General features: G+C 50.6%; 1 protein-coding gene across 2 annotated transcripts; it reads right to left on the bottom strand.

Annotated features, from left to right (window-relative positions):
* Window positions 1-372: 372 nt before the first annotated feature.
* CLCN6 (chloride voltage-gated channel 6) lies at window positions 373-26,840 on the bottom strand. Of its 2 annotated transcripts, XM_065873691.1 has the most exons (23): window positions 26,754-26,840; window positions 25,905-25,964; window positions 19,993-20,058; window positions 19,571-19,636; window positions 18,934-19,000; window positions 17,047-17,153; window positions 16,287-16,413; window positions 15,570-15,637; window positions 14,494-14,552; window positions 13,498-13,630; window positions 12,565-12,678; window positions 12,125-12,291; window positions 11,460-11,586; window positions 8,613-8,739; window positions 8,198-8,351; window positions 7,871-8,030; window positions 7,674-7,780; window positions 6,479-6,665; window positions 5,528-5,685; window positions 5,222-5,378; window positions 3,523-3,630; window positions 3,253-3,378; window positions 373-503 (listed from the first exon to the last, which is right to left on the bottom strand). In XM_065873691.1, the coding sequence occupies exons 1-23, from the start codon at window positions 26,838-26,840 to the stop codon at window positions 423-425; spliced, it is 2,613 nt and encodes an 870-aa protein (XP_065729763.1). In that variant the 3' UTR covers window positions 373-422. The 2 variants fall into 2 exon arrangements, with proteins under 2 accessions (XP_065729763.1, XP_065729769.1); XM_065873697.1 differs by lacking the exon at window positions 19,993-20,058 and having other exon boundaries at window positions 423-503.
* Window positions 26,841-27,182: the final 342 nt, after the last annotated feature.

The raw sequence follows: 27,182 nt of genomic DNA, 5'->3' as shown, positions 1-27,182 counted from the left end.
ACCCAGTGTTTGCCTCCGTCAAGGTACCTCCCATGATGGTTTAAGGCAACAGCTGGGTTCCCTAGGAAAGGAGCAAAGAGGTGGTGGGGAACCTGCTCCGAGCGCCCCCGCCAGTGGGTGAGGCCTGACTTCCCTTCTGGTCCTGGTGCTAGCGGGGAGGAGGGGCTGGGGCCTGTGCCAGCACTGGATCGGGGGGCGCAGGGGGCAGGAAACGGGAAGACACTGGCTGAGGTCACGCAAGTCCAGACCCTGATGGCTCGACACCACCCCCAGGAGCTCTGACGGCAAAGTGTTCGATGACTGTAGGCTTTCCAAGCCAGCGGGCGACTGGGGATCTTCCTAGCCAGCCACGGCGGCGGAGCCCGAGCTGCAGCTCCCGGAGAGGACGGGCTGGCACGCGGTGGCGAGGCCGAGCCGGGCCGTCATAGGCTCTGGTAGTGCTGCCGCAGCCGTGCCTGCAGAAACTCACGTGTCAGGTTGTGCCGTGTGATGACCCCAACGATCTAGGACGAAGCAGAAACAGACCCAAGTCACCTGCAGAGTGAACCCCACTGGGACGAGAACATGAGGGACAGGAGTGGACAGAGCTTGCCCGGCCCGTCTCAATAAACGGCAGGGCCAGAATCAGGTCCTGGAAGGACGGGGACAGGCCTGACAACGTGATCAAGACACTCATTTCAAAGGCCACCTAGGGCTTCCCTGGTGGTGCGGTGGTTGAGAGTCCGCCTGCCAATGCAGGGGACACGGGTTCGAGCCCTGGTCTGGGAAGATCCCACATGCCACGGAGCAGCTAGGCCCGTGAGTCACAACTACTGAGTCTGCGCGTCTGGAGCTTGTGCTCCGCAACGAGAGGCCGCGACAGTGAGAGGCCCCGCGCACCACGATGAAGAGTGGCCCCGGCTTGCTGCAACTACAGAAAGCCCTCTCACAGAAATGAAGACCCAACACACCCAAAAATAAATAAATAAATAAATAAATTTATTTTTTAAAAAAAGGCCACCTAATTTCTAGATGGGAACGAGATCAAGACACAACTCGCGATCGCAAGCTGGAGGCCAGTGGGATGAATTCGGCTCCAAATGGTTTTAGTCGGGCCGGCTAGAATCTGAACGTGAATGTCTTTTTAAACAGGGCCCACGCTATCTAGCGTCTCAGCCACCACACGCAGCCTGCCTGGTGTGCCTGTGCAACACGCAGAGCCCAGGGAAGGCTTCTGAGCGGCGGTGACCCCTGCTCCAGCTCAGAAATACCATCTTGCAGAGCTACCCGAGTCACCGTGATATTGCGATTTATCATAACACATATTTGGACTTTGTCCTAGTTCCTGGCACAGAGCTCTTAAAACCCTTGGCATTTCCTAAGTGATGAGTAATAAGGGTGTCTTATTATTCCTAACAAGCCCCTTTCAACCACCCCAGCGTTTATGTTAATGAAGTAACTTTCAGAAAGCCCTTAAGGATGGAGGCTGGTTTCCCAGGGAACCAAGTGTGTGACTGGAAGATTGGAACTTTCATTCTCACCACCCTGTAGCTGTGGGAGGGGAGGGCTGGAGGTTGAATCGAGCACCAGTGGCCAATGATGTAATCAATCATGCCTATGTCATGAAGCCTCTATTAAAATCCCTGAGCTACAGGGTCTGGAGAACGTCCAGGCTGGTGAACACGTGAGGTGCTAGGCGGTGCCAGAGAGGATGCAGAGTTGGGCACCCCTTCCCCATCCCACATCCCTTGCCCGGTGTACCTCCTCCATCCGGCCATTCCGGGGTTACTAAATTATTGTTTACTATAAAAGGATATAAAGTAACTGTTTTCCGGAGTTCTGTGAGCAGGGGGTCATGGGAACCTCCTATTTACAGCCAGTCAGTCAGGAGCACAGGTGACAACCTGGACTTTCCGTTGATAACTGAAGTGGGGGGGAAGGCGGGTGTGATGAACAGTCTTGTGGGGCTGAGCCCTCAATCCGAGGGACCCGACGCCACCCCCAGCAGACAGCGCCAGGGCTGAGTTGAGTTTAGGACGCCTAGCTGGTACCCAGAGAACCAGAGAACTGCTTTGTGTGGGGAACACCCGGCCTCCTCCGCCAAGCCAGTGACAGAAGCACAGCAGAGCATGAGAGTCCAGAGAACCAGAGTTCTCCCTAAAAGGGTATTTTCCACAGCCATCGCCGTGACTCACAGCTGTCACTGAGGTGGGTGTCCCACACCATAAACTGCGTTAGAACTGTCAGCGTGTTTCAAGGAACACGATTTGACTCCCTGCCACTAAATCCGCGTAAGGACACGCCGTGCCGTCGGAGGGCCTGCTGTGACCCTCACTTTGGAGAGGCGTCACTTCCTGGAGGGCAACGAGGCGACACCCACCGAAAGCCTCAAACAGGTGACCGTTAATGGTGAAATCTGACTAGATATTGCACAACAGAGGAAAACTGAATGAGTGACCGGACTGCCACGCGACGGAATGCTCCCGAGCTGTCAAAGTATCCCAAGTGAACACCTTCTGCTGTGGAAAGTCATTTCCTATAGATTAACTGAAAAATTAAGGTATTAAACGGGATAAATAGTGTTCACATCTTCACTATACCTTGACATATAAAACCTCTATGTCTAGACACAGAGGAAAAAAACAAGATATACTTCGAAAAGTTAACATGGCTGCCTCTACAGAGATCAGGGTTTGGCATTTCTTTTTCCTGCCTATCTATATTTTCATATTTTCCTACAAACACCAATGTTTGTGGAATAAGAAAAACAATGGAGTTCTAAGAAAGAGAAAACAATGGAAAAATCTGTAGCAATAATTACTAGGTATTTTACTTTTCAAAACTCTCCAAGTATTTTGTCTGAAACTCCCTCATTTACTGCTACAAATTCCCATAACAGGGCGGGGAACTGGCCCCCTCCTCAAGGAGGCGTCATCAGGTCAAGGGTGAAGAGGAAGGTTTCAGGACAGAGACAAGGCCCTAAGCGCTTCTGGGCCTCAGAAGGGAAGACCAGTGAGACGCTGGCGACATCTGCCGGCCACACAGGAGACGGTGTAGAAGAAACACCCCGGAGGCAAAGGGAAGGTTCCCGAAGCTACCGCAGTCTCCCCTCCACCCCTGGGCCCCTCACCCCCGTGGGGAGCCACAGAGCAGGTCGGGTCTGAGAAGCCTCCCTGCGGGATTCTGCTGCTCCTTCCTGGGTGAGAGCAGCACTGCCCTTAGAGGGTCCCTTCCAGGAGATGCGGCCGCAGGCACACGCGCCCTTACGCTCACCTCTCCCACCGCGTTCACCACGGGCAAGTGCCGCAGGCCCATCGTTCTGAACAGGTTGAAAACTTGGGAGACGTGGGTGTTGGGGGAAACAGTGAAGGGCGCGGGGTTCATGTACGGGGTGACGTCCTGCAGAGGAGACAACACAGGGGACCTGTGGCCTGTCCTGCCTGGCCAGGATCAGATGCCAACCGTGCAGACGAGCAGCGGTCCACGCAGGACAGGCCCTCGGCCTCCGTGCCTGGCCCCGTCCCCAAGGGAAGCCCGTCTCACCACGATCATGCGCGGGTTCAGCAGGGTCAGGTCCAGGTCGTGGATGTCAGGGTACCGCGGGTAATCCTCGGCCATCTCAGCGTAGGAGAGGCGCGGCTGGCTGGCGCTCTGCAACCCCAACCGAGACAGTCCTCGCACCGAACGCGGCAACTGGCAGGGTCACCTTTAGAGACCCCCTCCCTCTGCGTCTGAGAGCGGGGCAGGGCAGAGCAGGGGCCAGAGCAGGTGCTGCACAGCCAGCTCTCCGCCAATTCCCAGCTGTGTCTCCTGGGCCAGTCCCCTAATCTCTCTGAACTTCCCTTTCATCTGTAAAGCAGACCTGAGCTATTCTAGAGTTTCAACGAGAAAAGTGCTAACTAATAGTAGCTGTGTGGGGTGACTTGTGTCACCCCAAAAGATACGTCCGAGTCCTAACACTTGGTACCTGTGAATGTGGCCTCATTGGAAACAAGGCCTTTGTGGATGGAATCAAGACGAGGTCATATTGGAGTAGGGTGGGCTCTAACCCCAATGACTGCTGTCCTTATGAGAGAGGAGAGGACACACAGAGTGGGTGACGAGGAGGGAGATGTGAGTGGGGAGCCTCCAGTCGAGGCAGGCCGAGGACTGCTGGCACCCACCACAAACGAGGAAGGCGCCTCCAGGGGAAGCACGGCTCTGCCGACACCTGTGTCTTGTCCTGTGGCCTGAGAACTCTGAAAGGATACCCTGCTGTTGTTGGAAGTCACCCAGTTGTGGCGACTGGAAATGGCAGCCACAGGAGACTCACACAGGAGCTTCGCGACTCCTCCTGCATTCTGAGTCTTCTGGACTTTCCCTCAGCTCTCACTGCTGTTGACCGTCAGCGGGCAGCTGGGCCGCCACTACCAGCTCTCGAGCGGGGCACAGGAAGCACAGGTGCTAGTCACTGCCCTGCCCCGCTCTCCTCCCCTTAACTCCCCTCTGCACACAGCCCTCCCCGTCCACCGCTGACTCGGGCCAGCTCTGGCGGCTCCTACGTGCAGGCAAGGCCCTGTGTAGTCTGGCCCACTTCATGCCTCCAAATTCCCTGTCTCCTGTGCTCCGCACGTGACCTTTCCCCCATTCCAGCAGGGCTGGCCCTCCCCACAGGCCACACCCCCAAGCCTGAGCCTCTCGACCCATGGCCTTTTCTGTCCTGCCCATGCGAGCTGCTCTTCTGCAGGCCAGTGAGACCACGAGGGACCTCAGCTGGCTGCCCACAGGCAAGACCCAAAGCAGGAGAGTCAGTTTGGAAACTAGTCCTCTGGGTGACTTTTTCAGGCTCCATCTGAAAGGGTCAAGTGTGTCCCAGGTCGCTATAGGGACCACTTTGAACACAGCCCACCCATGCCTGCTATCTCGACAAAAACCAAAGAGAAAAAAGAAAACTACAGGAGAATCGATGAGAAGAAGGGTATTTCTCTGGATGACACATGTAACAAAGTTCATTCACGGCAGACATTAAAGGCAGAAACTACATTAAGAGCCCACCTGCCAGAAGGACACTCAGCCCCGGGTGAGGAGACTACGGGAAGAGGCGCCGGAGGGCAACTCACAGCCCTGCTCGGGCTCAGCGCAGGGACCCTGCCTGCACCGGGGGCCACGCGGCCACACACCACTGGACGGCAGGTGCACGGACTGTGCTCCTGCCACCCTCACGCCTTCCAGAATCCTGCTGGGGACAAGAAAGGAGACTCACCGACTGGCTTTCAGAATAACAAACTCCTCGGACGAGCAGGGTGACGAGCTGCGAGCGCAGGATCAGGCCGTGGAAGGTCAGTGGGCGGAAGCGCTCCTCCATGGTCCAGTCTTCGCTTGGGGACTGGTCAGGGTATAGGTTGGGGTAGGGAGTGTATCTGTTATACAGAAACCAGACGCTGCCTAGGACACCCTCAGCAGGATCACTTCCCGTCCACGTCCCCGACCCCCTCCCCCAAGCCCCCGGGGACAGCCCCGGCGGGCGGGCAAGGGGCTGATGGCCCCGCAGGCGGCCGCGCTCCCTCACCTCCGCTCGAGCATCTGCTGCAGGAGGTCCTCCTTCTCGCCCGGGTCCTCGGAGGTCACGTGCTCGTCGCACACGTTCCGCAGCTCGCTGGACGGGTAGGACTTCATGGACTGGCTCCGTCTGCGCTGCTCACCGGCGCGGGTGAGGATGCTGCACTTCTGTGGGTGGGAGGGGCGGCGACGACGGCCAGCTAGCGCGGGCGCGCCAGCACCCACGCAGGTGAGGATGTGGGTGACAGTGAGGGTCAAAAGCACAGGCCTATGCCGGAACTGCAAGAAACCTTCGCAGCGGCTCAGGGGCTTGTGATTCAAAGGAGCCTCTTGGAGCCCAAGGTTTTTGCCAGCCCAACACCCCTACTCCTTTGACCTGGGGACAGCATCTCAATGCTCCTACGTCACGTCTTGGCGGTCCTGTCAAATGACGTGCCCCCCAGCCTCCGAAGCCAAGGGTGGGCACGTGACCCAAGCGAGGCAGCGGGACTCTCCCTCAGCGCAGGTGCCTCCTGGTACCTGCAGAGGGGCCACCAGCCACCTGCTCGCCCAGAGTGCACTGCTCCTGGCGCTTCAGCTTTCCTGTCCATCCTGCAGTTTCCAATAGACTTTTTTCTTCCTTAAGTAGGTCACAGTCCACTGTTGGCAACTCAGAACCCTCCCAGATACAACCCGCACCGAATACTCAAGACTGATGTTTAAAACAACAATCTATCCACGTGCTTGCTGCAGTGGGAATGAACACACGTCCTGACGGCCTAACACAGTCCTTACTCACTGCGTCGTCTATACTCACTGTCCAGTCCACACTCACTGTCACGTGCAATGAAAAGAGTGCTGACTTTCACAAGAGCCAACCGGGGCCACCCCATCTACGGGGTGTGACAGGCACGGCATGACTGTGGGCAGCAGGGAACCACTTGTCCATCGCCCACCTCTCCTCCGGGGCCGCCCCCTTTACCTTGTATTTGATGTTGTTGCTGATGAGCTGGTTGCCCTTCATGAACTCCTTCTCATTGCCCCGGTTCTCCGTGACCACCGGGAAGGCGTGGTGGACCGTGGTGCGCAGAATGCTGACCAGAGACTGGATGCGGGTGTGCGGGTACACGTAGGTCAGGTTGGGCTCCATGATGTCGCTGGCTCGCAGTCTGGGGGAAGGAGGGAAGCGGTCGGCGCTCACGACAGAGTCCACGGCACCGGGAGCAAGCCATGACGGAGCTGCGCTGCCTCTCCTGCACTGCCTGGACCACCTGGGCCCCTTTTCTGAACCACCTCTAGCAGTTCCTTGAACACACCCGTTCCTTGGTACTTCCGTCCCCTTCGCACATGCTGTTCCCTGTGCCTGGAATGCCCTTCCTTGCTCTGTCAGACGTGTGGGCCAAGACCCTCAGCTCAATATGAATGTCCCCCCTCCACAAACCTCATCCAGTTGCTCAGGGGTTTGGCCATCGCTCCTCAGTACCCCATGGCACATGCCAGTATCACCACTGAACTGCTAATTATACTGGAATTAAAATATTTGGGCGTCCCTTTAGACCAGGGATGGCAACTGTCACCCACAGGTCCAATCTGGTCACGCGCGCTCGTTTATGTGTTGTCTGTGGCTGCTTCTACACTAAAGCGGCAGGACAGAGAGCACATGGCCTGCAAAGCTGAAAATATTTACTATCTGGCCCTTTCCAGAAGTTGGCTGACCCCTACGTTAGACTTCAAGCGCCTTGCACGATCCCAGACACGGGGGGCCTGAACTATCTGTCGGCTGATGGATAAGCTGGTGATTATGCCCAGAGGAATCACTGCTGATGGGACGACACCTCGCTGGGCACACACGAGGCAGCTAGTTCTCACTCACAGGGCTTGGAGCCTAAATTTAAACACTCAATCATAACCCTTCCTATTTAACCAGAATGCCACAGCGGCCGAACCATCCACGAAGCGGCCCTGCCCGCCCCAGTCCCCAGCTGCACGGGGCCGCTCCACCATCCCGAACACACTTGGGTACAGACGTGCTTGCCGTTGGAAGGACCTTGCTGTTGTTACTTTCCTTCTTCCAACCCAAGAATCTGAATTACCGTTTCCTACCTAATACAAACATTCCTAGGCCCTAAAGTCTGTAAATTCTGGAACTAGGACATGAAGAGAAATCCTGGCCTTACTTGTCCATTTCCACCTCCGTCTCCCATTCTAGGAGCGGCACGCCTCGCAGGCCCACGTGGATGTCATAAATGCCCTTATTGAAAAAGTCCCCTGTCCATTTGGCCACCTGAAACACAAAGCAAAGACTTGAAAAGAGGCTGCCGTGGGGGAACGTGGCCCCGAACCTGAAGGAGGCCTAGACGGGGGGCGTGCTCACCATCAGGGTGACCATAATGGGGAGGCCGTACGTGATCTCGCTGGTGGACTCAATCAGGATGACCGTGAGACTGATGCTCATACGGACGACCCCGCCCAAGAAAGCCGCAGCACCAATCAGGGCAAAGGTTCCCGAATAGATATGGCCCAGTCCAACGTAGCTGGCGAAGAAAGAAACCAAGAACGTGCCTTAGAATCATACTGGGGGCGCGGGAGGGAGTTATGATTTGCACACTTGTGCATACGCACTCAAGGGCACGCACGCACACACGCACACACACGCACACACACACACACACACACACACACACACACACACACGCAGTACCTCTTGAGAACGTTGGCAACTAAACGTCCAAAAGCAGCTCCACATAGCAGGGAAGGCACAAAAAGGCCGCTTGGAACAGAAATGCCGTAAGTCCAACATGCAAGCACGAAATAGAGGACGAAGAACAACGCCAAAGTGATGGGGCTAAAAGTACCTGCAAAGCCAGAACAGACCGACCTGAGTCCCGCTAAGATGCCTGCCAAGGCCCACCAGGCTGCGTTGGCTCCCGCCAGGTCCTTCTGAGCCCTGACCGGTTCACCTCCAGCACCGGAGGCAGACACCCCAATCTTGTCTGGGTTGGCATTACCAATGAAAAGCCCTGTTCTCGCTTAGAATGAAGGGCAAGCCTGGCTCTGTCTCACAGAGGAGTAACCATTTGTTTCCTGCCCCAAACCCCACCCTCCCAGATACTCACTATCCTGGTGGAAAAGCTGAAGGATGCCAGACTCCTGGGAGTTGAAAAAGAGTGTGGCCATGTCATTGTAGGTCTCATTGGGACAGAAAAAGGTCTTGATGCTGGAATTCACTTCTTCTGATGTGACCTAAGAAAAAGGAATCAAAAAGTCAAATAAGGGCCCCTGAGTAGGGCATCTGAGACTTCAAGTGGGATGTCTCCAGCGAGGTCGAAAGAGTCTGGTTTGCAAGCTTTACCCGTAAATTAAACAGGCAGCAGAAAAAAGATCGATCCCCAAGAGCAGCCAACCGTGATACGGTATATTCCTTGCGTTTTGAGAAAGAAAGAATCAGGAGGAGGGCCCTGTCCATGCACATTCATAACAAAAACGTAACTACACTTAGGGTTCACCGTGGTCTGGCTCTGCCTCCTCTCCCAGGGCTAATTTTGTCAGTGGTACTGCGGGAAGCCTGGCCCCAGAGCACCATGGATGGTGGAGGACGAGGCAGGGGACCGACAAGTGGCCGGGAGTGGACAGGCGTCTGCGGAGGAGAGTCCAGGGCACGGCCTGACCTAACGCCCCAACTTTGTCCCAAATGGAAAAAGCCTCCACCCGAGTTTGCTGCAGAAGAAGACCCACGTACACGAGGCCCGATGCAGACACCATGCTCCTGGCTGCCTCTCCCACCTGGCTGAACAAAACCCAAGCTGGGAGAAGAGATTATTTCTCCACATCCCAGCCCTCTCATTCTCTTCATCATTTTGTGTGAGCAGATGAGATCCGGGCACTGCTGGACTCATCATAGGGCGAGGGTATCTGTTTTCTGGTTGGCGATGTATAAGTAGCACAGGGGGCAGACCTCACACCTCTCACTGGGCAAACAATTAGAAAGTGTTTCTTGCAAAGTTAACTAAGCAGACTTTTCCTGGATTCCATTCTATCGATATTAATGACACTGTAAAGATGCCCTTATGTGGACCCTGTAACAATACCAGGTGATGGGTTTGTATAACCCTACCAGGTGGACCTGGCTGGGCAACACGGCCGGATGAAGGCTGCTGTAGGAGACAGGAGAGCGCCCCCTATCGGCAGAACCTGGCAGGGAGGAGCTGGCAAAGGAGACGCGTGTGCGGAACAGTGAAGGGGGGACAAGCTGAGGCGACAGCTTAATCACCAGCACATGCAGTGTTTCCCAAACTATGCCTGGAGGAACCTAGTCCTGAAGGTGCTCTGGAAAGAGTCCTGTGGTCAAACGCATACAGAAGTATCACAGCACTTGCTGGAAATCGGTGTATCTGTGAAAAGCAGAGAACAGGCTCCATGATCAGGTGGATTTGACTCTCACACTGCCACCCTCTAGTGACCTTGGGAAAGGTCTTTAATTTTGTGAAGCTTCCGTTTCCTCATCTATGAAATGGGAATAATACCCACCTCATGCTATATATTACGAGCTGGGTGATCTCAGGCAAGGCCTCAGTTGGCCTCAGTCTTCTCATCCGTAAAATGGGGACAATACTAGCCAACGTGGCAATGGTAAGGAGGTCATGTATGCACAGTGCTTAGTAGAACACCTGGCACACAACAAACATTCCAAACATTCCTAACACTTACTGGAACTTTAAAGGCCCTGAGAAAGCCTGTATGAAAGAAACCTACTCGGCTCTGGTTAACCCATCTGACCACAGAATCCTTTTCCATTTGTTTGCTCTTGAATCACGTGTATCAATGTTCCTTAGAACACACTTTGGAAAATATTGGTCTGGTAAGAGGTGGCCTTGGGGAATAGCCAGTCACAGGGATCAACAAACATTTCCTGTGAAGAGCCAGACAGTTAATATTTTAGGCTGTGCAGGTCACATACAGTCTCTGTCACATGTCCTTCTTTTTTTCTTTTTCCCCCAACGCTTTAAAAATGTAAAAACCATGGACCGCAGTTTGCTGACCTCTGACCTAGTACATTCTAGCCGTTCACTGACTGTTCCCGGGGACAAGGAAGAGGCAGCCACTCAAGCCGAAAGCCCAAAGGGGCTCAGAGGGACTCGAGTGGCTCCCCGGAGGCAACAAGACATGTACTTAAGAGAACCTCCAGCCTCCACCCTAGAGGCCGGCTCTCAGACCCACCGGACTGGACTGAAAAACACAGGGTACAGTAAGCTCCAATGCCTACCTCACTCAACCGGCTCTTTCGGGGAAAGGTGCTAGAAAACATCACATACTCCTAGGAAAGGAAAAGGAGAAATGCAAAGAGGAGGCATGCCAGTAAATGACCTAAACCCAGAAAAACTAGAAGATGCAGGACGAGCCAGGACCACCGTGTGCCCTGAGGCAGGCACTCCTTTCTCCCGTCTGAGGGGTGTCTCTTACATCCCGAGGGTGAGGCTGGCATGCACCTTTCAGGGGTGGGGGGGGTCAAAGAGTAAACTGAGGCTCGGAGGAGAAGCAGTCAGTCAGCATCCTGAACGTCTGTTTCCAATTAGTTTTGTTCAACAAAGAGAGAGAGGGAGGGAAGGAAGGAGGGAGGGGGACGGGGTGGGAGGGGGAGAGGGAGGGAAGGAAGGAGGGAGGGGGATGGGGGGAGAGAGAGGGAGGGAAGGAAGGAGGGAGGGGGATGGGGGGAGAGAGAGGGAGAGGAGTTCCCTCTATGAGAGCCAGGACTGTTCACAAAAGTGAGAAAGAGAAAGTTTGGTGCACATCCTCTCTTAGGTAAAAAGACTACTACAACGCCCGCCCCACCCCGGGCAATCTGAATCAGGTGTGGAACAATGAACCCAACACATCTATTAGCTCTAAACTGAGGCAAGCCATACATTTCCGGATTCTTCTGTTTCACGTGTGTAGGACAAAGGTAGCAGGTGCACCAGGGTTACCTGGAGTGCGAAGGAGTCATTACCAACTTGACTTGCGGAAGACATCTGTCGGCATTCTCCTAACACCATGGAGGCCACAAACACCACCACGGTGGTCACCAGAGACACCAAGAGGCTCTCTAAGACTCTAGGAGGCAAAGTGCAGCTGTTACTGTGGATAAAAAGTCACCTGGTCCTGGGAACTCAAAAACTGCCTACCTCCAACCCTCCTTTCCCCCAAGAGCACGCACAGCAGCCCCTGCTGTTAGCACGTGTGCAGAATTTATCAGTGACTTGCTGCATTCCAGCAATTTCCATGTAAAAAGTGGGTGGCCAGTAACGTGGGCTGCTGCGGCCACATCATCTCTCTCCGAGGAATGAAAGGCCTTCCATTTTAAGTCCTGGGGCGAGAGTCTAGCGAGAGTACACCCCTCGGCGGGGCCAATACTGACTTTGTCATGTGTCCTGGCGGCCAAGTCCAGAGAGGCTGGGAGCGAGCCAGTGGCTCTGATATAAATTAAGCTCAGCCTCAGTCTTTTGGCCCGTCTGACAAACAGATTTCCATTTTCAGTCTTAGACATGACATGAAAGCTGGTGTGGGAAGTGGGGTCCATTCCCCGGGAGAGACGGCCCGGTGCCCACAGGGCCTGGGGGCCGCGGCGGGAGGGGGGTGGCTGCGTGGGTACCTGACGAGCTTAGGTTTCGGGTGCACGTTTCGCACGCGGTACTTTGCAAGCCTCTTGTTCAGACAGTTGAATGTGGCTCCCAGGAGGCCCCCAACGACCCCCATCACGACGAAGAAACCCAAGTCCATAGCTGTCCAGAGATGACATTTTTTATCAGAGTCAGAGCACTGAGAGAAGGGGCAAGGGAGGGAGAGAGAAAAACCAGAGTGCCCATGAGAACAGGAAGGGACAGGAGCAGAAAAAGACAGAGATGAGAAGCGATCCTGCCTTCTCCCTACGAGAGCCAAAGCAGTGCTGGAATCCCGCCCACACTGAGCACAGGGCATGCAGGAGACGACAGGGGCAGGGACGCACCTATCCTTCTGACAGCTTCTCTCTGGTACTTAAGAGCAATTTTCACGGGTCAAGAAAGAAATTTGGGGGGCAAGGACAAAACGTACCTTAAATTCGCCAAAGTTCAGCAACCCAGGGAGCTGGAAGGAACCCCAACTTCCAAACTGAATCCCAGAACGGAAGAAGTTGAGGGTGAAGGTGGCAGACATGGAGCAAAAGAGCTAGGGGACAGGTGAAAAAACAAGAACACTCGATAGCGACAGGTCCTGCCTCCTCCCAGACGTGTCCCCACCAACCTCCTGCTCCGCACAGAGACCGGCCAACTCCAGGTCTGGACACAGGGCCCTGGTGACCATGGCAGTAGATACACCACAAGTGTGAGAAGTTGGAAATCAGGCTATTAGGAGTTTTCATTCAGCCTTTTGTGAAGGATTATTCATTTACAGCCTATTATGCACCAGACCCTGTGCCAAAAAAGGAAGAGTAAACACCAGAGGAAGAAAGTGCTCCCCTGAGGCAGGAGACGGGGGTTCACATCAGGACCACAGCCGGTCTCACCTATCGGGTCGGACGGTTCGTCAGGAGAGAACAGCAGCAGCTTGACTAAGGATGGGAAGGGTGTTAATATGGGAAGTACAGAAAAGTCCACAGTTTGGAGGTTATGGGTGTCTAGAGCAAAGGAGTTTCCAGTAACGTCAACTCTCTTGGTCTCATCAGAAGCACAGGTTAACTAAACCTATCGATTAAATCGAGCCTTTTATCACCGTGAAACGTCCCTCATTCACTTTGGTAATTCCCCTTGTCTCAAAGTCTCCTTTAACGTTAAGAAACTACTACACCAGCCTTATTTTGGTTAGTGTTTGCATGGTATACCTTTTCTGCTCCTGTTATTTCCAGACATTTGTAACTGTATTTAAAGTATGACTCTGGTAAACAGTAAAAGAGGAAAAAAAAAAAAACTACTGGTAAATGTAACGGGTAAGAGGTGTCCAGTTTAAATCTGGGGGGTGTGGTTACGCTCAGGGGAAGGTCTTCCTCACCACTTTCCACGTGAGCCCTTGGTTCCAGAAGGATGAGCCCTCCTCCAGACTGAACAAGGTACCCCCAATGGGGGCCCCGAAAGCTGCAGCGACTCCGGCGGCCGCCCCTGCTGATACAAAATCCCGCTTGTCTCTGAGGACAGAAGAGAGAGATGGTTTATCTGAGAAACAGCCCTCAGGCTGCGAAAGGCAAGCTTTCACTTCCTTATGCACTGACATTTTAACATCTCGAGACCCACGAACAGTCAGGGCTCATGAAGGGCAGGTCTCTGGGGAGACAACTTGGCAGCCAAAGCAGTTCACCTACGAGCCAAACGCTCTCCCCAGAGGAGCTCCGCCAGGTGGGGGGACTCCCTGACGTCCGTTGACTCTCAACATGGATTCTCAGGAGGCAGACTGGAGGGTTCTGGTGTCACCGCCGAGCCACTGGCTCATCAGACCTTCCTTCCAGAAAGCTCAGCACCAGAGAAAATGTACAAGTGTGGCTGCGAGCAGAGGGGCAGGTGACAGCGACGGCAGGAACACCGCGGCGAGAAGGCGGACCGCAACCTGGCCCCAGGCCCCTGACTGCAAGGGCCGTGCCAGGTGTGTGGCTCAGTAACACACGCAAATCCCATGGGCTGAAGAGTGCCCAGAAGCAGCCTTCCAAACCCGAGACGCGGCTGACCAAGCAAACAAACTCCATCCTTGATAATACGCCTGTGGGCTTCCCTGGTCGTATGTTCGATCTTGGACCACATTCTTCGTTGTCTGAGATGCTTCTAGAGGCCCTACGTTACGACAAAATGGAAGCCATGATGCCTCCTTGGCCCTTGTGCTCCTGATCTTCAGAAGAATAATTCAAAGCCCACCTCCTTCCGGACGGTCGGGTTCTGCACGCAGCCCACCCAGCAGGTGAGAGTGTGAGCCCGACTAGAGCAAGTGTAGGGTCTCAGTGGCAGTAAATGAACGGCTTGTTTTTTCCAAAAAAACCCCCAATTTCCAACCTTTCCATACCTGTCACTTCGGAAATAGGGGAAGTTAAACTGGATCTTCCGTAAAGAGAGGCTCTGAAACTAGAACAAGAGAAAACAAAGTCAGAGAGGGGCCCGAAGCTGCAGGCATCCACAGCGCCGGGGAGTCCCTGTAGCCTGAGCGCGCCTGGGCAGGGACTGCGAGAAGGAGTCTGGGGCAGCGGATGGGAAGAGAGGCGGCTTCGGGGAGGAACTGCTTTTCCTGCCCCCCAATTTCTAGGCCCCTCAGAAACTGCATTTTGTACATAGACAGCGAGTCCAAAAGGAAAAGGGGAAATTGCTGAGCGAAGGGTTAGGCGGAACTGAAAGCTGCTGCAGACGTCATGGGGCAGTCACCGAGGAAGGGCCAAGGGGGCCGACTCTTAACCTGCTCGACAAAATCGCAGGCCGCCGCACAGCAACTCCCTCCCCTTAGAACATGAGATGTAAACGTCCGTAAGCGACAGTTCATAGGGAACTGAGACTTCTCCACGTGGACCAGCCCGTGAGCACGGGAGCCTGGGGTCCTGAGCGAGCTCCTTGGCCTCCCTAAGCCTCAGCTCCTCATCTGAGAAGGAAGGTGATAAGGGCAACTCAACCCTTGAGGTGGCTTTAAAGGAGCCAGTATATGAGAGTCTGGCCCGGACAGCACCTAACGCTAATGAACAGCAGCTGCTACTCCCGCGTTGCTTCCAAAGGAATCAGCATAGACCTGCGCCTGAGACCATCTCAGCCAAGGCTTCCAGCCTCTCCCGAGACGCTCCACAAAGCCACCCTGCGTGGACGTGCTCGGCAAAGGCTGTGGGAGCACCGGGTGACTTTCATTTGAACAGACTTTCTCTCTGTCCCATTCCTGCTCCTAGGACTCAGCAGGGCCTCATCAAAGCCTCGAGGTACCAGCTACCTGCTCTCCTGGGAGACAGACCATATCGTTTTCTCGTCAACCCAAAGCGACAGCGGATTCCGAAGCCGTGTTGGAATGCTCCCGATGGATTTTTTCCAAATTCAACCACAGACACGCCCCTGTGCAGGAGGCCCACTCGCAGGGGTAACCCGCCCCCGCAGACCATCAACCCTTACCTGAGGGAGGCCAGCCCCTACCACTGCTCCACTGTGGATCATGGGGCCTTCCTTCCCCACGAAGAGCCCTGGAACAGGTGGAAAAGGGGGAGGCCATCAGTGAGCACAGAACGGTCTGGGTCAGGAGACCTTTGTTACATAGACCTTTCTCTTGACAACTATAAAACAAAGATGATCCTATGACTTTGTAAGAGAAAGGGTGAGTCAAATTCCCAACAAACCGGAGAAAATAATCTTGAAATTCTACATCGGGGGTCAGCAAACCATAGCCTGTGGGCCAAGATGGCCTTGCTGCCTGTTTTTATACAGCCTGAGAGAGCTCAGAATGGTCTTTACATTCTCACATGGATACATTTTAAGCGGTCATGTAAGTTTAAGCACCTACCTAATAGCTTCTTTTCTTGCCTCTTGGCCCACGAAGTATAAAATATTTATTATCTGGCACGAAAACTTGCTGACTTTGCTAAAAGCCAACTCCACAAACCAATTAGACATTCGTTCTACTTCAAGACTCAGTGGTGTGCTGGTCAGATATCTCTGAATGGTAACTAATTCAGAGCATCTGCATTTTAAAAATAACCCATCAACAAACAGTGCAGAAACCTGTTTGAGGCCGGGGCCTTCAAATCCGAACCTACTCTGTACACACACGATGCTTCTTGTCATCTGCGCCCCCTGAACGCTTCAAGGATAAAGGTCAGAAAAGACCCTCCTTACCTCCAGCCACACTGAACAGCACTCCAAAGACTTTGCAGAGCAGGGTCCGGAGACGCACGATTCCGGGCACCTTCACACCATTCAGATAGCATTTGATCTCGGGTATCCCAGAACCCGCTGCCACTGGCTGATGGGGAGAGCAGGTACACCCAGAAAGTCAGACTCCACTGGGTCTACGGTACACCCTGGACAGCCTCACCAAAGAGGGCGAACTGACCCTCTTCACCAGAGCAGCACCCACCCCGCTGCCCCCCATGGGCCTGTGAAACCAGAGGCTGCCCCTGCCCCCCGGGCTTCTGACTCAGTAGGTCTGATGCATTTCCAGCAAGTTCCTCGTGATTCAGCATCAGCTGGGGGGCCTTTCCAAAATCAATGCCAGCCTCCACCACCGGAGAGTCTCACCTCATTCATCTAAGCTGGGTATCGGTCACTTTTAAAGTGATTTTAAAGTCTTTTGAAGTTTAAGGTATTTAAGTTTGAAGTATTTTAAAGTTATTTAAAGTCATTTTTACCGTTCCCCAGGTTATTTCTAACGTGCTACCAAGGTCGAAAACCGACCTTCTCGCCTAGATGGTTCCTCTTTAATCTCACCAGAGGCTGAAACCACTTTCAGAAAACATCTCTAAGTGAACGAGAGACCACTTTTTCTATGGGAATCTATATTCGAAGTCTAAATCAGTTTCCTGACATTTCGAAAATGGAGACGGAGAAAATGAGAGCAAAACCTCATGAGCAAAAAGGCGACACCCCACCACCTCACCTCAATTAGGACAAGAAGGCTCGCGAAGAAGACAAAAGTCAAGTTGAAACCCAAGAGTTCAAGGAGGGACAGGGCGAGGCAGCCTTTCTGGCTGCACTCCTCCACCGCTACAGACATGGGGTTAAGGAAACCGTGCCCGCTAGCTGGGGCGGTCCTACCGTCACTTGAAGTGAGGCAGCTTCTCCTCTTCTGAAGCACGGTGGCTGCTTACTGCACACCCTCCTGTTCTCCGTATATAAACTTAAAAAAAACACAACTGCCTGAGATGTCTCCTACATTAGGAACCATTTTTAAACTATGAAATACTTCAAACATTATGAGAGGTAAGGTACAGACACCTGTACTCCCACAGCCCATGCCTTGACAAATCTCAGTGTTACGCCACATTTGCTCCAGGTTATTTTTTAAAAATGAAAACATTAGATACCATTAAAAACAACGAGGACAACAACAAAACCCTTTCTGCTTCCCTCCCTCTCTCCTGGAAGAAACCACTAAGCTGAAACTCTTGTGCATCCTCCCCTGCAAGTTTCCATGTGCATCCACATTGTTCTAGGTGCTTCTAAAATTGAAACAATGGCATTGCACTTGATGCACATTCTACAGCTGCCTTTTTCCTCTCCCTCGACGCTTTCTGAGAATGAGTCATGCTGATGTAAAAGCTCTGGTTCATTTATTTTGACTTCTACGTAAACCCGTATCATGTGAACATCAATTTTCCCACTCTCCCATTCGGTGTGATTTCAATCCTTCGCCACCACAGAGCTGCAATGGACATCTCTGTGCATGTCTGAGGGCCACATTCAGAACAGAAACTCAGGAGTCAGGAAGGTGCACCTTCCTATGTATTTAATTTTCATTTCCCTGCTGGTGGTGAGGTGAGGTTTATCTACCAGCTAATTTTCCTCCTCTGAGAACTGCCTGTTCACATCCTTTGCTTGCTTTCCTACTGGGCTGTTTGGACTTTTTTCTTACTGAGCTGCAGTTCTCCCTCTATTCTGGATACTAATTATTTGTCTCTTAAATGCACGGGAACAACCTCTCCTAGGCTGTAAACTTGTTTTTCAGTTTAGTTATGGTGTTTTATTGTTGTTTTGGGGTTTTTTTGTGTATTAACAGAATATTTACTTTGATGTGGTCAAGTTTATTGATCTTTTCCCCTTCACTCTGTGCCTCCTGGAGTCCTTAGAAATTATTCTGTACTCTCAACATTACATCGTCTCTTCAAGTTTTGTTTCACCTATTGACATCTTCAGTCCATCTGGAATTAATTTATAGTACAAAGAATCTAATTTTGTATTTCTCCAGGTGGATAACTGACGGCCCGGCATCTTTTTAACTAATCCATCCTTCCTAACTTATAACACTAACTGTCAGCCACCACATCTCAGTATGTGTGGGCGCCAGTTTCTGCTTCTCTATTATTTCCCACTGGTCTAATTGGGTATTCCCGCACCAATATGATACTGTTTCAATGACTGTATCTTAAATTATAATGTCTTGACATTTAGTATGGCTAGCCCCCTGTCTGTTGTTCAAAACTGTCTCAGCTACTTTGGGCTCTTTACTATTCCACACAAATTCAGGAAGAGACTTTTCGAGTTCCAGCAACAATCTACTGGAATTTCCATTGGAACTACAATGAATTCGTAGATCGATCAGGGAAAATAGGCATCTGTGCTTCAGGTCTTACTAACCATGAACATGAGCACCTTTCTATTAAAGTCTTCCTCTCGTGTCCTTCGATGATAATGAAAAACCTCAAACCCAAGTGGCTAATACGTAGCTCTTCAAAGATCACGTCTGCTGTTAAACTCACTTCTAGACGGGAAAGCAGAGTCAGCAGCTGCTGACGTCCGGAAACACCAAGACCCATGAAAAGGATACACGCCTGCACCACTCCGAACTTGAGCTGGGTGAAGAGCCGTACAAAGAAGTCCACGAAGAGACCCACCTGTGAAGAGCACGTGGGCGGTCACCCAGGTCTCCCCGCTGCCACAGGCACTCCCCTTGAGGCACCGCCCCTTCCCCCCACTGCCTGTTCTCGCTGGTCACCTGCACCAATGTTACCAACAGGCCACGCGTGAACAGGCTTTCCTTAGTCACTGTGGCTACAGGAGGGTCCCACCTGAGCCTGGCGCCACGGCCCCTCCAAGCACAAAAGAAAGGGGTTCAGCTAAGTTGTCAGAAGGAGAGTTAAAGCACAGAGGGAAAAGGATGGTAAAAAAGATCGGAGACCAAGGAAGACCACTGGTGCTTGGAGAGGAACAGTACAGAGATGTGTGAGGGCCTGCTCCGCTCTTTCCAAATGCAGTTTCAAAAGGCCTTTGCGTGCTTTAAAGGGCATCAGAGTTGCATGGCAAGAGAAGTATGAAAAAGTGTCAGGATTATGATTTTAAAAAAAGGAGCGGGGGCGGGTAAGGCAGTCTCTGTTATAAAAACAAACAACTTATTCGCCGCTGGAGCTTGCCCTCTGACCCCTCCGCCCCTTGGCCCATCGTCTCCCCACGCCCCGCCTGCTCACCAGCCCTGTGCAGACTCCAATGGCAAACACCATCATCCACTTCACCGCCTCATACCTGCGACCTTTCTGTTCACAAAGGAAAGAAATGATTCCGTTCACTGCAGGCTTATGATGACAGCAGGGAGGGAATACATCTCAGCCAACCAGTTTTAGACTAAATTCCATATGGACAGCAAGCACGGTGATGATGTCTGGGGTGGCAGGTGCTTTACAATGCAAGAATGAAGAACGCTAAGGGCCGGGCCAGGAGCACTGACAGCGGGCACTCTGGTTGGCAGGTTGAACAACTAAGTAATAAATGCAGATATCTCATGAAAAGGGTTAAGAGGCCAAGGGGTAAAGAAATTTACTCGAGTATTTAGAACAGAAAAAGAAGCTGTCCTAAGACCTACTTGGTCCCAAGAGATCAATAAAGGACTCACCTTATTATCCATGGTCTCCAAAACCTCCAGGTAAGGGTCATTGATACAGCGATCATAATCCAAACTCTGAAAGAGGGACGTGTGAGTTAAAAAAAAAAAAAAGTCCCAAGCCAATAGGAAGAATTACCAAAACCTGGAAAGGGATAAAACTCCCGGTTCCTGCCACTCAAAGCACAGGTGGGCACAGCAGCACCCAGGAGGAGCTTGTTCGAAACACACACCCTCAGCCCCCTCAGACCTGCAGTATCGCAATCTGTGCTTTATACACACATTTCAGCAGCACTGTTTTAGGTGTATACTTCACGCTTTAGGAAGTTTTTTGCTTAATTTTTAATTAAGTTAAATTAATCAATTAATTAATTTTGGGCTGTGTTGAGTCTTTGTTGCTGCGCACGGGCTTTCTTTAGTTACGTCGAGTGGGGGCTACTCTTCGTTGCGATGCGCAGGCTTCTCATTGCGGTGGCTTCCTTTGTGCGGCTCACGGGCTCTAGAACTCAGGCTCAGTAGTCGTGGCACACGGGCTTAGCTGCTCCGCAGCATGTGGGATCTTCCCGGACCAGGGCTCAAACCCGTGTCTCCTGCATTGGCAAGCAGATTCTTAACCACTGAGCCACCAGGAAGTCCCAAGAAGTTTTAAACTACATATTTTTAAGTGTCCTGTTTCTGCCAAACATTAAAAGACCTTCAGCTGTCACTACTGTTACCCAACTTACTCTATTAGATGAACAAATACTTCAATTAACCAGAACCAAATTAATTTAGAAAGTCTAATTTTAAGTACCTTCTGCAGTTCGTGTCTGTGAAAAAGAGGTTAGTCACGAGACAAACGTGGAGACTGTTTTCCTTAAACTTCGCAGAACACAGCTGTTCTGCAAACGCTTTGCAGGTGGGCCAGAGTCATTTCAAGAAACAATTCAAAGTAAATAATTTTATTTCTACATCTTGCATGAGAAGCGGCAGTTTGGCACCAAAGGAAAACAGTCTTCTGTGTGCTCTCTCCCCATAACCTGTTGCTACCTACATGTCAGCTAGTGAACAAACTGGACACTGGCCACACTCCCAGACAGGAGTTCAGAGTCAGCCAAACAAACACAGGTGTGACACGTGACAGTTTTTTCCATTTATATGACTACCCAAAGTCCAAATTCCTTTTGTTAAAGGGTCCTGGAGTAACAACAGGCGACTGATTAAATCAGTTATCATCCACCCAGATACAGAAGACTATATAGCCATAAAATAATTCTGACAGGTCTACAAAGACAGATGGGGAAAATGTGCAAAAATTAAGTAAAAAAGGCAAGATGCAAAATAAATAAAGGCAGATGCAGAATAAAATGTATAATATAATCCTATTTTGATTAAATAAAATTAAGATTTGTATGTCAGCATACAATGCAAAACATTTGGGAAAACTGTTAACAGTGGTTATCTCTGGTGTTTTAGGAGGCATTCACATCTGGATATGATTTAAAATTCTCCCAGCAAACATGGTGTACTTTTTATATTAGAAACAAAATTGTTTTCCTGATTACAAAACAAAAAAAACTCAATCTGTATACTATACTTCTGCTGGGAAACTAGACCCATCCATGAATGACTAAATATATATATGTATTTAATGATTTTATATATATATACACATACATATTCTACACATACACGTACATAAAGTAGACACTTGAACAACGTAGGGGTTAGGGGAAGCAACTTCCCACACAGTCGAAAATCCGAATTTTGCTATTTCTGCCTCAAAAACGAAGAAACTGATAAATGACTCACCCAAGGGCAAGAAGCTGAAACAGTTTGGATACTAGCTCTTTTGATTCCACATATTGTGATCTCTAATGGAACACAAAGTTTTCCCCACACTTAGTTAATTTAAATATCTGTAAAATGAAAATACAGACACTGTATTTATTGGAAAAAACCTGCACGTAAGTGGACCTGAGCAGTTTAAACCTGTGTTGTTCAGGGTCAGCTGTATGTATACACACACATATGTTTGTGGATATGTGTGTGTGCATATATACACACATGTATATATTTTTTAATCAATTAAGTGACATCACATTCTAGGAACAAACAGAAAAAAACTGACATGTTGAAAATATGACTATCCTTCATACCAAATATGTATAAAAATCACTGGCAATTAACTATTTGCTTGATGGTTCTAATAACACTGTGACTCCATAAACATTGAAAACGCTCGCAGATGTCCAGAATAGGCAAAGGTATAAAGATAGGAAGTAGATTAGTGGTTGCCTACAGTCAGGGGCAAGAAGAATGGGCAGTGACTGCTAACAGGTGCATGGTTTCTTCCCGGGTGATGAAAATGTTGTGAAATTGCTTCGATGATTGCACAACTCTGTGAATATACTAAAAAAACATTGCACTGTACATTTTAAATGGGTAAATTGTATAGCATGTGAATTATGGCTCAATAAAGCTGTTAAAAGGGACATTTAGAAACAACTGGAACACCAGAACACCAATCTTTTTCTCTTTTTTTAAAATAAATTAGCTGAAAGTTTGACACTTGGTAAACAGGTACCAATGAACTATATGATCTGTTATTATTGTCTGGGCTTCCCTGGTGGTGCAGTGGTTGAGAGTCCGCCTGCCGATGCAGGGGACACGGGTTAGTGCGCCGGTCTGGGAAGATCCCACATGCCGTGGAGCGGCTAGGCCCGTGAGCCATGGCCGCTGACCCTGTGCATCCGTAGCCTGTGCTCCGCAACGGGAGAGGCCATAACAGTGAGAGGCCCGCGTACCGCAAAAAAAAAAAAATTATAAAATAAAAAAAACCTACAAACCTCAATTAAAAAAAAAAAAAGCAACAGGGACTCTAACATCTTATAAAACCCCCAACTTATCAAAGAGTCAAGTATGTGCAATGAACTCTTTCTAAGGCAAGAAAGAACACATCTTAGGAAGAGCTTCAAAAGAAGGGTTTTCTAGTTGATCCCTCATAAATAAAATCTGGGCAGACTTTTCTGATTACGTGCCTAGCTAAATTTGCTCTTACACATAGCAAATGCCCTCAAGAAGCTCATATGCAGAGATGGTTAACTGAGAAATATTAACGACTCACACAAAAGAGCATCAGCCCATAAAATTTACATAAGTATGCATATCAGCTGAAAGTAAATGCGTTACAAATATGAGTGCAATATGGTGAAAGGAGTGAAGGAGCCGGGGATACAGTAGGTCAATGGAGCACAGATGCCGTACCGAGCTCCCAGGAGTAGAATGAAAGCTGAGACAGTGTCAGTCATAGTTAACAGTCAGGATATCACCAGGCTCAGGCTCAATGAGGGAATGCAAGATGACAGCACAATATGGACTGTCTTATACTTATTCCTGCAAGTCTCTCAACTATGTACAAGCAAACAAATATTTAAGAAATATGAGACAAGGGCTTCCCTGGTGGCGCAGTGGTTGAGAATCTGCCCGCGAACGCAGGGGACGCGGGTTCGAGCCCTGGTCTGGGAAGATCCCACATGTCACGGAGCAATTTGGCCCGTGAGCCACAACTGCTGAGCCTGCGCGTCTGGAGCCTGTGCTCCGCAACGGGAGAGGCCGCGATAGTGAGAGGCCCGCGCACCGCGATGAAGAGTGGCCCCTGCCCGCAGCAACTAGAGAAAGCCCTCACACAGAAACGAGGACCCAACACAGCCAAAATAAAAATAAATAAAAATTAAAAAAAAAAAAAAGAAATATGAGACAATACATCAGTGGATACAGTGCTTTTTGATTGATTAAACGCACTCACATCAGAGCAGCCCATTACACTATACCACTGTGGTACAGTTGGCAAGTTCTAGACTCCTAAAATTATTTTAAGTCAATTGCAAGGGGAAAAAAAAAGATGAAGGTGGAATCTACTTCATCTTAAACCTACTTGACTTAAAAGATATATCACACAGGGCTTCCCTGGTGGCGCAGTGGCTGAGAGCCCGCCTGCCGATGCAGGGGACACGGGTTCGTGCCCCGGTCCGGGAAGATCCCACATGCCGCAGAGCGGCTGGGCCCGGGAGCCATGGCCGCTGAGCCTGCACGTCCAGAGCCTGTGCTCCGCAACGGGAGAGGCCACAGCGGTGAGAGGCCCGCATACCGCAAAAAAAAAAAAAGATATATCACACAAATGCAATGTGAGGACCTCATTTGGAACCTGATTCAAACAAACTATTAAAAAGTACATATGAGGGCTTCCCTGGTGGCGCAGTGGTTGAGAGTCCGCCTGCCGATGCAGGGGACACGGGTTCGTGCCCCGGTCTGGGAAGATCCCACATGCCGCGGAGCGGCTGGGCCCGTGAGCCATGGCCGCTGAGCCTGCGCGTCCGGAGCCTGTCCTCCGCAACGGGAGAGGCCACAACAGTGAGAGGCCCGCGTAACGCATAAAAAAAAAAAAAAAAAAAAAAAAAAAAAAAAAAGTACATATGACGTTTATAAGACAACTGGAAAATCTGAACACTGGTTATTTGATATCAAGGAATTATCGTGAATTTCTTAGGTATGAAAATGGTATTGGGTTATGCTAAAAAAAAGTCTTCATATACTAGAGATACGCACCGAATTACTTATGGGTGAAATGATGTGATGTATAGAATTTCCTTCAGAATAATATGGGAAGAGGGAAGTGGATGGGAGCCTACATGAAACAAGGTTAGGCATGAGCTGAGTGACTGCTGAAGCTGTGTGATGAGTACAGGGGGTTTCAATGCGCTATTCTGCCTATTTTTTGTCTATGTTTGAAATTTTCTATAATAAAAGTTTTTTAAAAATTCCATGCGAAGCTATAAATCATAATAGTTACACTAAATTCTACAGCCAGAGTAAGATAAAATATTAGAAAGAAAATTAGTCTGGGTATGTTATTGCTCTAGGATGTTGATTTTTTTAAGTCTACCTGACATTTTCTTTAAAGCATTAAACATAGACATGACTAAGCCCACTTCTTGGAATTGATCCTAAGGAAGCAATTAAGGATGAACAAGAAAGGATGGTCACAACGATGCAGTTCATGATATAGAGAAGTCAGATTAAAGACACTGTGGCACAATGAAATGCTATTCCCCTATTTAGAAAGATATTACAGAAAAGTATCTATTGCTACAAAAATTCTTATCAACTGGGAGGGGAAAACATGTTAAAATAGTGTGTTTAGTAGAGTCTCACTTTGTTACTTAAGAAAAAAACATGGCAAAGGACGTTTAGTAAAGTGAATTATCATCTTTTAACGAGCAGTGTTATGGGTTTTTCCCTAGCTTCTTTTTATAAATCATTTACGAATCCTCTATCACAACCATGGCTTGTTTTTGCCATTTCAAAAATCATAGAAATGTCATCATAAACTGATTAAATGATAAAAGGCACTCCCGCAGCACTGGCCTTACTACACACACACACACACACACACACACACACACACACACACACACACACACTTTAAGAGTCCCATGCTTGAAATCCGGAACTATAACCAAGCACTGACAATTCTGAGAGAAGCTGCTTGGGCAGGAAACAATCATCTGAAAACCCAGTTCTCTTAGAAGAGAAGCAAGGTCTCCTGGCCCACACCTGTTACTAGCAAACACTGTCAGTGGCTTTGACTCTGGGTCTCTACAAGTTGTAAAAAAGCAAATAGTCTAATGGCAAACACATGCTCTATCCAGGTTAAGGTGCCACAGATCTATGAGAGCCTGGAGACACACCCAGACCCTGCTTTGGGGCTGAGGTGAGAAAAGCGCTTCTTAAACAGGCCCCTTCCCACAAAGAAGTTACATCTTACCCACCCACTCCCCGGGAGAGAAGGTCAAAGAGCATCTCTGGTTGGAATCCTAATGCTTCGCTCTGAAGTGAGGTCACTCACTACTTATGTTACCCAAGACAGCAGCTAAGAATCTTACCTCATAGTCTTTCCTTGGAAGGATCTCATCCTCCTCCTCCTGTGTTTCTCCAAGGATGGTCTAGAAAAACAGATCCAGAGAAGGAAGACCTTTTTAATGGTTTTAAAAGTGGAAAGAGGCAGAAGTATTTACTGAAACCAGCTACTAGTTTCTAAATCATCTGGAGCCATTATCATCAAATGGGAACAAGACCTAAAAAAAAAAAAAAACCTTTTGGATGGGGGTGATGTGGTGGGGATCTACAGTCATCAGGTGAGCGCTTCATTCCTACTTATACATTCTCCAAATAACCTCTCATCGTCAGGACACTTCAAAGATGTCACTTGCCAGTTTAAGGGGGAAAGAGTTCAGGTTCCGTCTGATAACATGCCGAGTCTGAAATCAGGAGGGACTTGTCAACTCTGGGGACACAACTCAAGTTTTCCCAGGGTGCTTTGCAGAGGGACGCTGGATTATCAGTGACCCAGAAAGGATGAGGGATAGAGTGATAAAGGGCTGGAAAAACTAAGCCAGCTGCATGATATGCACAAAGTCCAGCGAGGGGGCTCAGTCCGAAAACGCTCGTTTCATTCAAAACTCCATTCTGATGGAAATAAAAAAAAAAAAAAGGATGGGATTAACTGAAGCTGACCTGGGTTCTCCCTCAGATTCCAGGGAGGGGTTCTGAGAAATGACCCAAGACTTGGGCACGTGAAGCCGGGCAGATGCTTCGAGAGCCCAGGCTGCGGTCCCCAGGCACCACCCGCTGCTACCTGCGGGCCCAGCTCGGCCCGGCCCCACCCCCGGCAACGCCTCTCGCCGTCCCTTAGCAACCGCCCCCTCCCCAGCCCGGCTCCACCCGCTTCTTACCAGCTCCTCTGGGGTGCGGGTCTCACGCTCACCGCAGCAGCAGCACCACCTGCAGCAGCAGCACAGGGACCCCCTGCACCCCGCCATCTTCCTCCTTTACTGCCACTCTGGACCCCTCCGCCAGCCCCCTCCCACCCAGGATCCGCGCCTCACGTGACTGGCCTCGGGAGTGTCACGTGGCCCTCTCGAGCTTGGGACGGAGACTGGGAGTGGCTGCAGACGGGTGAGGCGAGGGCTCGCGTCACATGACGGTGGAGGGACGGCTTCCAACGAGACTTCTGGGCGCCGCCATGTTGGGGGCGGGGTTTCCGGGCGCCCGCAAGGGTGGTTTCCACCCTCTGGCCCCGCCTTCCTCAGCAACTTGACACCGGCGCCGCGCCCCCACCCGAGACACGCCGCGTCTGCTGGCGCCTCCTTATCGGCCACGCA

The sequence above is a fragment of the Phocoena phocoena genome, chromosome 1, assembly GCF_963924675.1.
Source record: "Phocoena phocoena chromosome 1, mPhoPho1.1, whole genome shotgun sequence".
NCBI classification, from domain to species: Eukaryota; Metazoa; Chordata; class Mammalia; order Artiodactyla; family Phocoenidae; genus Phocoena; species Phocoena phocoena.
The sequence above is the reverse complement of the archived record's forward strand: the minus strand, read 5'-3'. Positions and strand labels throughout refer to the sequence as shown.

Excerpts from the sequence above, each read along its gene's own strand:
- CLCN6 (XM_065873691.1), bottom strand. The coding sequence starts at position 26,840 with ATGGCGGGGTGCAGGGGGTCCCTGTGCTGCTGCTGCAGGTGGTGCTGC. Across the intron at positions 15,638-16,286 it reads GCTGTTCAGTGTGGCTGGAG|GGCTCTTCGTGGGGAAGGAA; the intron begins GTAAGGAGGGTC and ends CACCTGTTCCAG. Across the intron at positions 3,379-3,522 it reads TGAACCCGCGCATGATCGTG|GACGTCACCCCGTACATGAA; the intron begins GTGAGACGGGCT and ends TCTCCTCTGCAG.